Source organism: Petaurus breviceps, unplaced genomic scaffold, assembly GCF_028583685.1.
Source record: "Petaurus breviceps papuanus isolate PSGF00001 unplaced genomic scaffold, PetGlider_PUasm1.0 218, whole genome shotgun sequence".
In the NCBI taxonomy this organism is placed as follows: domain Eukaryota; kingdom Metazoa; phylum Chordata; class Mammalia; order Diprotodontia; family Petauridae; genus Petaurus; species Petaurus breviceps.
In genome coordinates, this window is record NW_027185872.1 from 9,225,450 (window position 1) to 9,239,401 (window position 13,952).

General features: G+C 47.7%; 1 protein-coding gene across 2 annotated transcripts in view; it reads left to right on the plus strand.

The window, feature by feature from the left end:
- Positions 1–13,952, plus strand: part of ICA1 (islet cell autoantigen 1) — a 34,540-nt gene that overhangs the window by 14,539 nt on the left and 6,049 nt on the right. The window contains exons 4-7 of one of the 2 annotated variants that reach the window (XM_069094456.1): positions 426–549; positions 2,096–2,294; positions 11,904–12,029; positions 12,495–12,593. In XM_069094456.1, the coding sequence (XP_068950557.1) occupies positions 426–549; positions 2,096–2,294; positions 11,904–12,029; positions 12,495–12,593 (548 nt within the window). Of the gene's footprint in view, positions 1–425; positions 550–2,095; positions 2,295–3,063; positions 3,246–11,903; positions 12,030–12,494; positions 12,594–13,952 lie in introns of those variants that run through there. The other variant, XM_069094457.1, reaches the window with a different exon arrangement.

Genomic DNA, 13,952 nt, shown 5'->3' on the forward strand with positions numbered 1-13,952 from the left:
TCTTGCCTCAAATGTGATGCTGTAAATAGAAAACCACAGACAAGCTGAATGTTGGCTGGAGGAAGTCACAGGCAGGTGTGCTGAGCAGCTGGGCCCCACCTGGGCAGGTGGAGAGGGAGTGTCAGTGGCTTGGTTACGGGTCAGCACAGGGCCTGGTGTAGAGCTTCAGCAGCCGTGTGCCCAGTTCCCTGACAGATGGGCTTTGTCCCCCTCGATGTTTGAGCTCTCATCCTGTGAATGGAAGAGCTCTCTGAAAATTCTCTGGGGCTGGGAGACGGGGGGTGGGGAGGATGGGGAGGGGGATGGGGGGGCGCTTGCTCTTCATCATCAGGCTCTCTACAAGGAGGGCCTTGTGCTTGCTACCCCCTCCAGACAGCTTGGGAATCCTCACTCTGCTCCTCTCCCTTTTCCTCTTCTCTCTTCAGTTCTGTCACAGGAGGAGAGTGAGCTGGGAAGGTTCCTTCGCTCCCAGGGTTCCCAGGACAAAACTCGAGCAGGGAAGATGATGCAGGCCACGGGGAAGGCACTCTGCTTCTCCTCTCAGCAAAGGTGAGCTGCTGCCCTTCTTGAACTCAGGGCCTTCAGAAGCCTGGGGATTGGTCCAGAAAGCGCATGTGTCCAGCTATAGGCCAAGTTAGCACAGATGTGGGTCAAAGGGATACTGAGATCCCATACAAACCCTCAGGGTAGCGATGTATATGTTGGACATGGGGCGGCTTTTATTCCACCCTCAGAGAACCCTCAGGACTCACAGGAAGTAATAACACAAAAGAAGTCCCCTAAAGACTCAGAGCAGCCCCTGCCTAATCTTCCTCTTTTTCTTGTTTTATTATAATTTTCAGACAAAAATACACCTCTTTCCCTCTTGCTTTCTCAATGTGGGGAGGAGGGGATAAAGTGGAGGTAAAAAAAAAAAAAAATCACTGTTACAAACATGTCCAGGCCAGTGAAGCAGATCCCCACACTGGCCACAGCACCAAGTCTGCCTCAGTCTTCCCCTCAGAGACCATCACAGCTCTGTCAGAAGGTGGTTTCAACACAGGTCCTTTGGAATCTTAGCCCATAAACAATAGACACAACTGTCCCCTATCCTGTGGTCCTCACTTCCTTCAGGGTCCTCAAGGCCTTCAGACTCATGGTGGCTTCCAGCTGGAAAGGCAACATCAAGGAGGTGTCTGTATTGGACTCCCCTTTCAAAGCCTCCTAAAAAGGAAAGATTACTGAGGGAGGGTGGTAACAGCCAAAAGCAAGAATGCCAGATGTTGCTGGAAGCCAGGGAAAATAGAGAGAGCCCTAGCACTGGAGAGAAGAGATCTGGATGAAATCTAACCCCTTCTGTCTGTGGGACTAAGTGACTCAGCTTGCTCTACCTGTAAAATGGGGGCAATCCTCCTAGGAAAAAGAGACAAGGCAGTCATGCAATGAAGACAGGACTCCTCGGTGGAAGGCCTGTGCAAAATGGCTAGAGAATACCCAGGAGGCTGTGAGCCCACCAAGTGGACCCCAGGGATGATTGAGAGGAGGACATTGGCAAGGCTGCAGGCTACCCGGACCTCTGGAGGGATGATCCATGCTGGGACCAGAGAACGCCCAGATGAAGTGCCTTTTGGGAGAGCTGGGATGTGTGGAAGGCACTTTGCAGTCCTCAGACTTTCCTATTATCCCTGTTTTTATTTCATCTGGACCTAGAATATCAGGAGCATGGGGCATCCTGCCACCTTATTTTTCTGTTCCTTTTCTGTGAAATGGATGTAATGATCATATCTTCAGGGTAGTTATGAGAAACACCTTAGCAGCTCCGTAAAAGTTATCCTCACCTTCCACACTGTAGGACAGGCATGGCTTACCCTCCCCACTCTATGCCCATTCCTCAGGCACAGCAATAACAGGACACCAGACCTGTTGATCCAAGAACAATGCCAGTGGGTCCCTGATGAGTCTGAGTCACACCTCCTTGAGGCTGAACCATTCTAGCAAGAGAAATGGTGTGGGAGGATTTTGTGGTTTCCTTCCTGCAGCAGTATCCTCAGGTTGGCCTCCCTCTCTCCCTCATCCTGCAGCGGTGTCCTCAGGTTGGCCTCCCTCTCTCCCTCAGGCTGGCCTTGCGGAGCCCTTTGTGCCGACTCTACCAGGAGGTGGAGACGTTTCGGTATCGGGCTATCTCTGATACCTGGCTGACTGTGAACCGTATGGAACAGTATCGGACTGAGTACCGTGGCGCTCTGTTATGGATGAAAGATGTGTCTCAGGAGCTGGACCCAGACCTTTACAAGCAAATGGAGAAGTTTCGGAAGGTAGGAGGCTTTGGGTGAGGGTGCCGTGGGGGCTCGCATTCCAGACACCTGCCCCCCAGGACTGAGGGGGACTCCAGACCACTGATGTTAATTCTCTTAAGGAGAAGTGAGGGCTGACAACAAATTGTTGAGGTTTAGTAACTGGTCCCCATCAGGCACTGATGTCCAGGCGTTTATGGGAAGGGTACTTTTTACGAGGCTAATGCTTTTAGAGATCTTTTAAGGTACCATAAAGAAGAATTGGGTTAGGATCAAGTGAAATGTGGCTTTTAGATGTGAGGAGAAGATACTGGGTGCCTTTCTGGAAGAAGTTCCCAAACTCCCACTCACTGTGTTAGAAATGCCATTTCTGCTTTTTGAGTGAAACATCTGGGGACAGTTTGAAGGTGAGAAGGAGACAGAGGACATGAGGCTGGAGGAGGAACCTTCTAGAAGGGCCTGGCTGCAAAGCCCTTGGTGTCCCGGGCAGGACCAGTGTGCACTGGGCCTCCTCTGCAGTCTCTCTGTGAGCTATGCCTGAAGGCCCATTATGGGGAGCAGGGCTTAGGCGCTCTGAGTTCCTGGCTCTTGGTGTGTATTTGGGGGTTGGTGCTTTGGGCATGGATGGTATGAAGGGAGATTTAGTGTTGAAGCATCAAATGTATTAGACAATGTGCTTTCCAGTTTAGTTCATTTTGGTATCGAGTGATGGCTATAATTAAGTCCTAAGGTCACCATGTTTTTTTTAAGTTTATAATAACTTTAATTTTTACATCCCCTACATTTCTAGATATGTCTCCCTTCTCCTCACTTAGAGAGCCATCCCCTACCACAGAAGAAGGAAAAAGGCAGCCCAGCAATGTATGCATGTTCCGGGGCAGCTAGGTGGTGCAGTGAATAAAGCACCAGCCCAGGAGGACCTGAGTTCAAATCCATCCTCAGACACTTAACACAAAAACTAGCTGTGTGACCTTGGGCAAGTCACTTAACCCCAATTGCCCTCCAAAAAGCAAAAAAAAAATAAAGAAACCAAAAACATATGCAATGTTCTGCACCCACAATCCCCCACCTCTGCACACTGGAGAGGGAGTTTCATGTCCCTACCTCTCCTTTGGGGCTCCATTCTGCGTCAGTCCAGACAAGTTTTCCCTGCCTCTCTGGTCGCCTCAGCTTATCCTGGTCACCCCGTGTGTTTAGCCAGCCTCTCTTCCTTGGGCACTTGCTTTGTTTCTATTTCCTTGTTTCTGTAAAAGCTGGTTCCATGAATACTTTGGTCTCCTCAGGGCATTGTGTGCCTGACTATGGGTCCTCCAAATCTAAAGGTAGATTCTAGCAAGGATAGGGGTCACCACAAGGGGGCAGCCTTGCCCTGGGATTCCCACAGCCTCCCCTCAGGCCAAAGGTGGCTTCTTGGTCCTCCTTAGCAAAGGCCCAAGCTGTGACCGTCTTCTGGTGGAAAGAAGTCTCCTGGCATTTGGGAATGTTTTCCCTGGCACCTGTCTGGGCATGCTCAGTTAATCTTTTAGATGGCACTCTTGGATATGTGGGACATGGCTGCATCCTAGGACTTCACATCAGATGGGGGCTTGCCGTTTTGCTGTCCAGTAGGGTCCAGAGCTGGGGCTGACTGTTTAAGAACCAAATCTGCAGACATGGCTGAGCCCCAGAGCTTTCAGCCCAATGCCTGGAGCTTGGGCTGGAGTTTGCTGGCAGACTGTTGCCATGCTCGCTAGGCATTCAACTATCGGCTCCTTCAGGTCTTCTCTGTCTTGGTCATTTGCCGGCCTTAGCCTCACAGAGACCAAAGCGTCTCCTCTGACATCACCTTCCAAGAAATCCTTCTTTAACATTGTAGGGACCGGGCTGCATCTCCACGACTCCCAGGCTCTCGTGGGCTCAGCCAGCAGAACACAGGCTGGGGCGGGTCTGAGTCCGGCACTGAACAGGGTCCGGTACCCTAGAGTCAGCCTGGACAACCACCGAGAGCCTCGTCATCTGGGTAGTGGGTCTGTCTGATACATAATATTCACCCACAATACACATGACATATTCAAGCTTCTGCCCAGCTGCTATTGAGTCCAATTGCAATGAGGAACACCAGTGCCCCCTGCTGGTGCCTCCTGGTCATTGTCTGGGGCTGCAGTTGCACCTTCCTTTGTCCACTCTCTCTGCCGCTGCCCTTCTGACCTGAGTCTCACCTCTGGATGGTGGCTCACTGTACTGAGTGGTGGTCCTCAGTCAGGAGCCCTCCACAGAAGCTGGCAGCTGGCATGCAAGCTCTCACATCTGGCACGTTGTGCAGAAGGGCCTTGAGACAGATTTTACCAATAACAGACCACAGAAGTCTGCAGAGTGTAACTTAGATCTTGGTTTGAATATCATTTGAAAATGCACATACACGGCAAGGCTCTCATAGGTGCTACTGAGTTTGGATCAAGCAAGAAGGCTGTGTCTAGAGAAAGCATGACGTGTGTGGGACTTGGAGTCAGAAAGTCTTAGGTTCAGATCCTCCTTAGATACTAGCCATATGGCTCCAGGCATTTAAACCAAATGGATCAAAAGAGATGATGTGAGTGCCACCTTTGGCCTCTGAGCCCTGGCAGGTGTAGGCAAGGCAGCAGATGCAAAGTGGAGTGAGCCCCAGAGTCTAGGAAGGCATCTGGAGGATGCTTTGGGACTCTGCCCTACAGCCTTCCAACCAGGATGGAGAGGAGGCTCAGGAGGTGGGGCCAGTCCAGGCTCGAGTTGGCAGCCTAGAGGTGAGATGGTAGGTGATGAGATTGGCATGACAGGGGCCGCAGCAGGGCAACAGGAGCAGAGTGGAGTCCTAGCCCATGCACCTCACAGTCTCCCAGGCTGGGGGCAGAACCTTGGACTTGATGAGGGCATTCAGTGCCCTTGGAGGAATGCTCAGCCTACACCTGCCAGGGCTCTGGGTGAGCTTCTCTCCTTTACAGTCAATCCAAACAGATGCTAATGATTAAATGTATGAAGGAGAGCCTTGAGTGCACAGTGAATAGAAGAGAGGGTATAGACATGTCAGCAAATCACATTAAAGTAGCATCATTTTAATGTAACATCATTAGGCTTCCTCAGCTAAGACAATGTGGTCTGTGTCTCCCAAGCCAAGTTTAATGGCCTTAGACGGCTTCAAGATCTTCAGCCCTCATAAAACAAATACACCAGAAAGCTGGAGAGGCAGCTCACAAGCCCCTGCTGCACCTGGAGCCAGTGGCTGCCATCTGCTGCCTGTCCTGGGGTCCAGAGTAAACAGCATTGAGCCCTGTTTAGGCAGTGCTGCAGGGAATCCTGTCTGGGGAACCTCGGGGCTTGGGACTTTAGCTCTGCACTGATTTTCCAGAATCAGTTGAGCCCAGTCCCCTCAGAACCCCTAATATAGCATGAGCTCAAGGCCCTTCACCTCTGGTCAGTCTCTAGGTCATCCCTAACCTCAGGTGCCCAGAAATGAACACAATCCTTCAGATAAAAGCTAATGAGGACCATGGACAGAGACTTCCTCCTTCTCCTTCCCCAGCTAAGTGCCTTTGCCAGACCGAGGCGAACTTTTCCTCCCTTTTCCAACACAAATCCTCAGAGGCACTCTGCACATCCTTAACATTTTCATCCCAGAAATCAGCTTCTTCTTGTTGATGAGACGCAGAACCATCAATAGAAATTCCTCTCAATGATGTTGCCACCTTTTGGAAGTTAGAATTATTATGAACAAGTCAAGAAGTTATGAGCTGTTCTTCTTTTAGCAGAGGAGGCTCCAATGGATTCTGGACACCTGAAGTCCCGCCTCATTGCTATGTTCTGCCTCTGGCCAAGGCTTGCAATTTGTTCTCAGAGCTCCTCGCACACTTCTTCTTTCTGTCCAGATGGCCTGTTGTGTTCTCTGGTGCCAGTATTGCTTTATTTCTGCTTTTGTTGATTTTATTTTTTTTTTAAAAAGCAATTGGGGTTAAGTAACTTGCTCAAGGTTACATGGCCAGTTATTATTTCTGGGTGTGGTGCTGAGTATCTGAGCTCGGATTTGATCCAGGTCGTCCCAACAGTGGAGCCGGTGCTCTTTACTCACTGAGCCACCTGGCCGCCCCTAAGCAATTGGGGTTAAGTAACTTGCTCAAGGTTACACGGCCAGGTGTTTCTGGGTGGGTGCTAAGTGTCTGAGCCCAGGATTCGATCTCCAGGTCTTCTCAACACTGGAGCCGGTGCTCTTACTTGCTGTGCTACCTGGCCGCCCCGCTTTTGTTGATTTTAACCCAAACATTCTCCACCCTGATGATTTGCCCTGTCAAGTTCCAGTATTTGCTCACACACTAACAGTTTCTCAATAGCCATAGCTAAACCATGCCTGCCTTACTTCTTAACCATTCTGTTCCTTTTGAATGAGGATGATCATCCTGAGATGCTTTCCCAAGGCCTTAGCAGGAGCATCCAATAAAAAGTGAGAAGAAAGGTGGGAATGACTTTGAGTCTGGGTAGCCCAAAGGTCACTGGCTTCTTTTCTGAGGGGACATTCTGTGGATGGAGGAGGCCCCATGAAAGAACTTCTGCCATTTTAAGGACCACATAGGACCTGCAGTGGTTAGCCATGGGTCTTCTCCAGGAGTGTGAAGATGACAAGAGGAAGAAAGATAAAGCAACAGGAAGTGGACAACGGAGGAGGCCACTGGAAGGTCTTGGAGCTCTGTCCTGGCTGATCCGGGGTCCCTTAGCTTCACTTCTTGCCTCTTTCTTAGAGGTCCCAGTCCCCTTGGAGGAGGCTCATGTCAGGGACTTAGCTCTGAGCAGGCACAGTCCTTCTCTTTCCCTCCCTTGGGCCAGATTCCACTCTCCTGCCTCCTTAAAAAAGATCAAGATTCCCACCTGAGTCTTCAGCTCCTTTCTCTTCTTTGATTCACATCAAATCTCCTTCTCTTTTTCCTCTTCTACTCTTCCTGATAACCTGGAAGGCAAAGGGGTATCCCATGTACTTTGTTCTCATGGCCCTAGGGGGCAGATCAAGGAGCAGGGCAGGGAAGGGAAGGGAAGAGGTGAAAAAGCTAACTGAGAGAACTTCCCAACCATTCGAGCTGTCCCAAATTGGCATGGGCCACCCTGGGGGGTGGGGGGCAGGTCTTCAAGCTAAAGCAGGATGACCTTGCCAGAGAGACTGTGCAGGGGACCCTTTTCAGGTAGGACCATTGATATTCCTGCCATCTCTGAGATCCTGTGAAGGCTTAAAAATGCATGGAAAAGAAATTCCTTTGGGAGAAGATTTGAGGCACATTGGAAGAAAGCAATAGACCTTGAGATGGTCACATCATTGCAGATAATTTACTTGGGTTGTGAGGGAAGGAATAAAAGCCCATTTCCCCACTTGCATGGAGTGAATGGCTCTTGCCACTGTCCGTGGTGCCGGAAGCAGCTCCTGGTGCCTGCCATCAGAACACGATGGTACATAGAATTCCCAGTCTTGGTGATGCTGCCAGTAAAGAAAGTGCTCTCAGTTCAGCAGGGAAATCAGCCAGCATTGAGCAATGCCTTGGGCCATTAAGTAGTCTAATAATTATTGTGGGCAATTAGTTCATGGGGTGCTGCCTTGCTTCCCAAGTGACACGTTGGACTAGCTCCCTGATTCTAAAGTTACTTACCAAGACAGGTCAAAGCACTCTAAAATATCAAGTCATTTCTGGCAGATTGGAAGGAGTGGGAGCTGGGAGAGAATATTCCAGCAAATTGCTCTGGAGGGATTGCTTGGAGGCAGGGAGAGATAGAGTGCCTCCTGGCCTACTTCTCACTCTCCTGGGAGCATCAAAGGGTTTGGGAATTTCCCATCATCCCACTGGTATCCTATCCATCCCTGGAATAGATGACAGTAATGTCTAAGTCAGAAGACAAGGACAAATTGGGAGCATATTCATAGCTTTAAAAAAGAGCCCAGCAAAAACTTTCACCATACCTCAGAGAGGGATGCGTTGAGGGTTCTAGCAAGGTTCTAGCTTGAGTCCAGTTTTCCTTTAACTCTGTATGGACTGGTGGGAGAGTGTTTCAAGGCAAGGTAAGGCAAGAAGCATTTAAGTGCTTACCATGTGCCACATTAGTGGGGATCCAAATACAAGAAAGAAGACAGTCCCTTCCCTCAATGTATTTGTGTTCTCATGGGGTAAAGATGGGCTGAAAAGAGGGGGAGGGGCATGCAGGGAAAGGTGCTGAAGCCAGAAAGTCAGAAGTGAAGTTAGGAGGGTAATGAAGGACAGCTGGCCTGGGCCCTGCCTCAACATGGATTCCCCCAGAGACAAACTCACCAGTAGAAGAAGGGGGGCGGACAGCATGGGAAAGAGATATTTCAAACTAAGAAGGCAGCACAGGTGAATGGAGTTTCTGTGTGATGAGATAGCTGAGGCATGGTATCAAAGTCCAGAAAGTGAGAGTCAAAGACTTTGGGGAGAAATGATCCTGTGCATTTTACCGCCTTAGTAAACATCCCTTTCTAAAAGCTACCTAAGTCTGGTCAACTAATTGATAATCAATTCATCTCATGGCGGAAAGCATGTCATTGGGGCTCATATGCTAAAGCCTTTGCCCTTTAACCCTAGAACCTTGAAGATCCATAGTTATCATGCTTTATGGACCTGACCCATCAATGTGGAGGGGATTTAGGAGAGTCACCCCAAAGCATGAAATACACAAAGTCGGGCACTCTCCATGGTCTGTCATCTTCACCACAAAGGAAACACATGTAGATGATTGCTGGGGTTGAATACAAGGAGTCTCAGATGCGTTCCTGAGTGTTTGAAGTGAAAAGGTTTCCCCTGTGCATCTCCAACCGAAATTTGCTGGTGCTGCCCCCACCAGTCCTTGCTCTGGATGCTGGCTCCCACAGAAGTTTGGGCTGCTCTTGGTTTGGGGGCCATTCTCCCTTCTGCCCTCTGGACTGCCTCAAGTAAGAGGTGGGCAGGACATATAATGAACATGACGAATTATGGAAGGACATGGGATGAGAACAGATTATGTTATACTGGAATCATGAATCTCTTTTCCTCTTTCCCCTGGAGGCCTCTGGTGTGGTCTTCTCACCCCACCCACCCACTCTTACCCTGCCTCTATTTCTTTCCTACAATAATGGTAATATGGTAGGCATTTAACAAATATCTATGGATTTGATTTGATTATTGAATTGTTGATACCAAACTTATCCTGTGGTGAGGGGACTAAAGTATTATACTCACTTCCAGACTCTGCATTTTAGGAAGCAAAATGATCCCACTAGGCACTGAAGAGATAAGATGGGGAAGGTCATAATGTCCATGTCTTATGGCAATCAGATGAAGAAAAAGGCACTGAGGGTGCTTATTTAGCTGGGAGTATTTGAATATTTTGTTTTTCCCAATTACATGTTAAGACAATGTTAATATTTGCTTTTTTTTAATTTTGAGTTACAAATTTTCTCCTTCCCTCCTTCATCTACCCCACCCCAAATAGTAAGCAAGTTGATAGGTTATAAACATGCAATAATGAAAAAGATATTTCCATATTAGTTGTGTTATGAAAGAAGACACAGATCAAAAGAAAAAAATGAAAAAAAGAAAGTGAAAAATGGCATGTTATGATCTGCAATCAGACTCCATAGTTGTCTCTCTGGAAGTGGGGAGCACTTTTCAGCATGACTCCTCTGGGATTGTTTTAGATCATTGTCTTTCTGAGAAGAGCTAAGTCATTCAGTTGATCATTGTTATAATGTTGCTGTTACTATAGACAATATTCTCCTGGTTCTGCTCACTTCACTTTACATCAGTTCATGTAAGTCCTTCCAGGTTTTCCTAAAATCTGCCTGCTCTTGATTTCTTATAGCACAACAGTATTCTATTACCATCATATTCCACAACTTATTTAGCCATTCTGCAATTGCTGGGCATCAATTTCCAATTCTTTGCCAGTACAAACAGAACTCTGCTATGAATATTTTTGTACAAATAGGTCCTTTTCCTTTTTTTCAAAAAATCGCTTTGGGCTATAGACCTAGCAATGGCATTGCTGGATTAAGATACACACAGTCTGATAGCCCTTTGAGCATAGTTCCAAACTGCTCTAGCCTGGAGTAATTGTAGAGATGCCATGGAGAAGAGGGACTCATCTATTCTTCTTGACTTTAGAGAGCAGAACCAGAAGCAAAGGAGGGAAGCCACAAAGTAGCCAATCTAAGCTGGATTCAGGAAGGATTTTCTCCCAATGAGCATTGTCTCAGGGCAACCTTAGCTACTTTAGGAAGGGGTGGGCTCCTCTACAGTGGAAGTCTCCATGGCCCCAGCTGCATAACCTCTTGTCCAGTTCATTGAAGAGGGAATAAATCTTGTTCAGGCATAGGCTGGAGGAGGGAACCCTGTGGCTCCTTTCCCCCAATGGGATTCCATGAATAGAAATGTACTGAGACCCCAGAAAGATGAACTCCACTGTTCCTCCAGACCAGAAGACAGAGAAAGGTTGGGATGCCCAGGCTGGGATAGTGAGCCCAATAGTCACTGTGTGACTGCTTGAAGTTCACATGGGGAATGAACTGGGAAGTAGCTCGATGAGATGCTCAACCCTCAAGGCTCAGCAAATGTTCCCTTTTTAACTTTCAGGATGCTGCCCCCTCTTGCCTATGAGGGCAATCACATTTCGTGTGAGCACAGCAGGCTTCCCACACTCCAGCTTTGGGAAAGGCTTGTGACTCTTGAGGACACAGGATTCTGGTGTTCTTAACCTTCAAGTGGGGATTGACCAAATGTGGGGTCCCTATTTCTTCTCATTTTAAGTACTTATCTGCAAATTTTAAATGGTTGTCATTCTTTTCAATATATTTTACAGCAAACAATGGTTACATCTCTTCTAATTGTCATCAACATCATTATCACTGGTTTCAACATGGTACTTTCACAATTCCAAATTCCAATTCTAAAACTATTTTTAAACTTATGCCCAAGACTTATTTTTCTGCACCAGATCTATGACTTTTTGCCTTTTACTAGGCAAGGGAACAAACCTCCACTGGTATAGTTTAGTCTCTCCTTTTGAACTTGGAATTTTAGAGTTCCCTAGCTCCATGAGAGGTGAAGGAGCATGTTCAGTGTTACACAGTGGCTAGACTCAAACCTAAGGATCCATGACTCTATCCAACATACCAGGCTACATTTCTAAGACTTCCCATGTGAAAATCCCTGATATGAACTCCTGGAGAAACCAATGAAAGAATTGGGATCCGTTAGTACTATGATCCACTCTCAATTGTCTGTATGGCTGTTATGGCAAGTTTTTCTACTTAAGGAACTTTTTCTCCCTCTTAGCTCTAAGATGTTACAACCCCAGTATGAGTCAGGGGGTGCTTAGGATTAGCAGAACAATTTTAATATGAGCCTAGGTAAGGCAGAGTTGGGAAGGTCAATCAAGTCTGCCAGCAAACCCCAAATTCCAGACTTGGTTTTCACCCCTCAATGATGCTTACTGGCAGTTAGAGGATGTTGTTTGAGTGTCTGAGCAGTTTCTTTTAGTGTGGCAAAGATGGGATGTATTAAGCCTTTCCATCCACTCTGGCTGAGTCTGGTCTTTTGAGAGGAAACTTAGGAAGGGATCAAGGCAGGTGAAGAATGTCTCCTGTTAACCTTTCAGGTCCAAGCCCAAGTTCGCCATGCAAAGCTCAACTTTGACCAACTCAAGAATGATGTATGTCAAAAAGTAGATCTCCTTGGAGCAAGCAGATGTAACCTCCTATCTCATGTGCTCACAACATATCAGGTATCTCGCTAGTGTGGTGATTGAGATGCAGCTGCGATGGAGTGTTGGTTGGAGGGTGAAAAGATGGGGAAAAAAAATAGAGGATGGGATAGGTTAGTCAGGAGAAAAAGTAGGGAAGGCACACTATGGCTGAAGGCTGATCATATGGAAGAAGGCTCAGCCTTGTTCTGTTGGGCACCATATTGAGATCTGATGCCAGAAAAACTTTCCTGACCATAGGAACTATCCTAAATTAGCCTGGACTGCTTCCAGAGGTGGGGGTGGGCTCCCTGTCTCTGAATCTTCAAATGAAGGGATTATGGCAGACAGGGCTCTAAATTAAGGTTAAGTTAGGAAGGTCCCTTCTAACTATGAGTCTGTGATTCTGAGTCCCCAACATACATGAAAATTGGTACTAAGGGTAGAGGTCAGAGTGCCCTGAATTTTGACCACTCCGATGTTAAGAGGGTTCCTCTCTCTTAATAGACAACCTTGCTTCATTTCTGGGAGAAAACCTCACACACCATGGCAGCCATCCACGAGAGTTTCAAAGGTTACCAGCCTTATGAGTTCACTATGCTGAAGGTAAGAATGCCAGGGTGTCCCCCAGGGCAGTTTTCTCTCTCACTTTGGCTCTAAACCTCCAGGTCTATAACAGTGAGAATCCTCAGCTTTTGGTTGGTGCTAATATCTAATTCCAGAACCATTGGCATTGTAAGTTTTTACCATCCCACCAGAATCCTGACCCTTGCCATCCATTTAGTTCAGTAGTATTTCTAAATGGCCTGGCTCAGGCACCCTGAGGTCCTTAGGATGTCCAAGGTGTGTACCACCCTGCTTCTGGGCTTCTGGAATTTTATCTGTTTGGGGCACACTCACGCTCACCCACCATAGCATTATCATGGTATCACCGAGTGAATGAGAGGGACCTTAGAGGTCCCACTAATTTTATGAGGATCCTGAGTCTTAGACATGTTAAATGTCTTGTCCGGGGTTTCTTAATGATTGAGGGATTTGAACCCAGGCAGTCTTGATTCTCAAGCCTAATGCTGGATTCCCTGCTCTACACTGACTTCAGCATGTGGATTTCCAAATAGAAGAGAACCTAACCTAACCAACCCTAATCTAGACACATTAACTGAGAAGAAATACTAACTTTTCATCTTTTCTTGTTACTGATCAATTAAACCAGAGATTCCTCCTATTGGGTCTGGACAGTGGGAGGGGGATGCAAGTGTGGATGAAGCCTCTACTCAGGTTAGAGTTCAAGGTTCAGAAGGTCAAAGGAACAAGTTATCTCTGTACCATGGAAGGAGGTGGCCCTGATGAGATGAAAGGGGATTGTATACAGAGGTGAGGGAGCCAGGAAAGAAGGCCAGAGAGGGGGCCCACAGAGCTGCCCATAAAAGGCATTGGAAAGTGGAGACCGTTCCCGAGAATTAGGTTCTTGGCTTGGTTTCCCTATGTTGGTCAGAAGGAAGCAATTAGGTTTTCCGTAGGATGCTTTGGACCTCACATGCCAGCAGGATTTTAAACTTGAGCATTTGAAAAGCTTTCTTCAACAATTGCATAGTCTTTTGGAATGATGCTGGGAGAAGTAGCTGCCATTACAACCAAAGACCATCTCACTGAGGGCCGGCTCTGGGGAGGGGCTGCCTCTTCCAATCTCCGGGCTCCATCCCTGCTGCCCACAGATATGCCCAAGTCGGCTCCGTCCTTAAAAGCCATTTAGTGGATTCCTCCATCTCCACTAGTAATGACCCTATATCATCCCAATGCCAGGAAAAGTTCAGTGCTTCCATTTCCCCTCCTCCTTCCCACCCCATGTCTCCCTGTGTCTCTGTCTGTCTCTCTGTCTCTGTCTCTCTGTCGCTCTGCCTCTATCTCTCTGCCTCTGCTTCTCTCTCTCTCTCTCTCTCTCTCTCTCTCTCTCTCTCTCTCTCT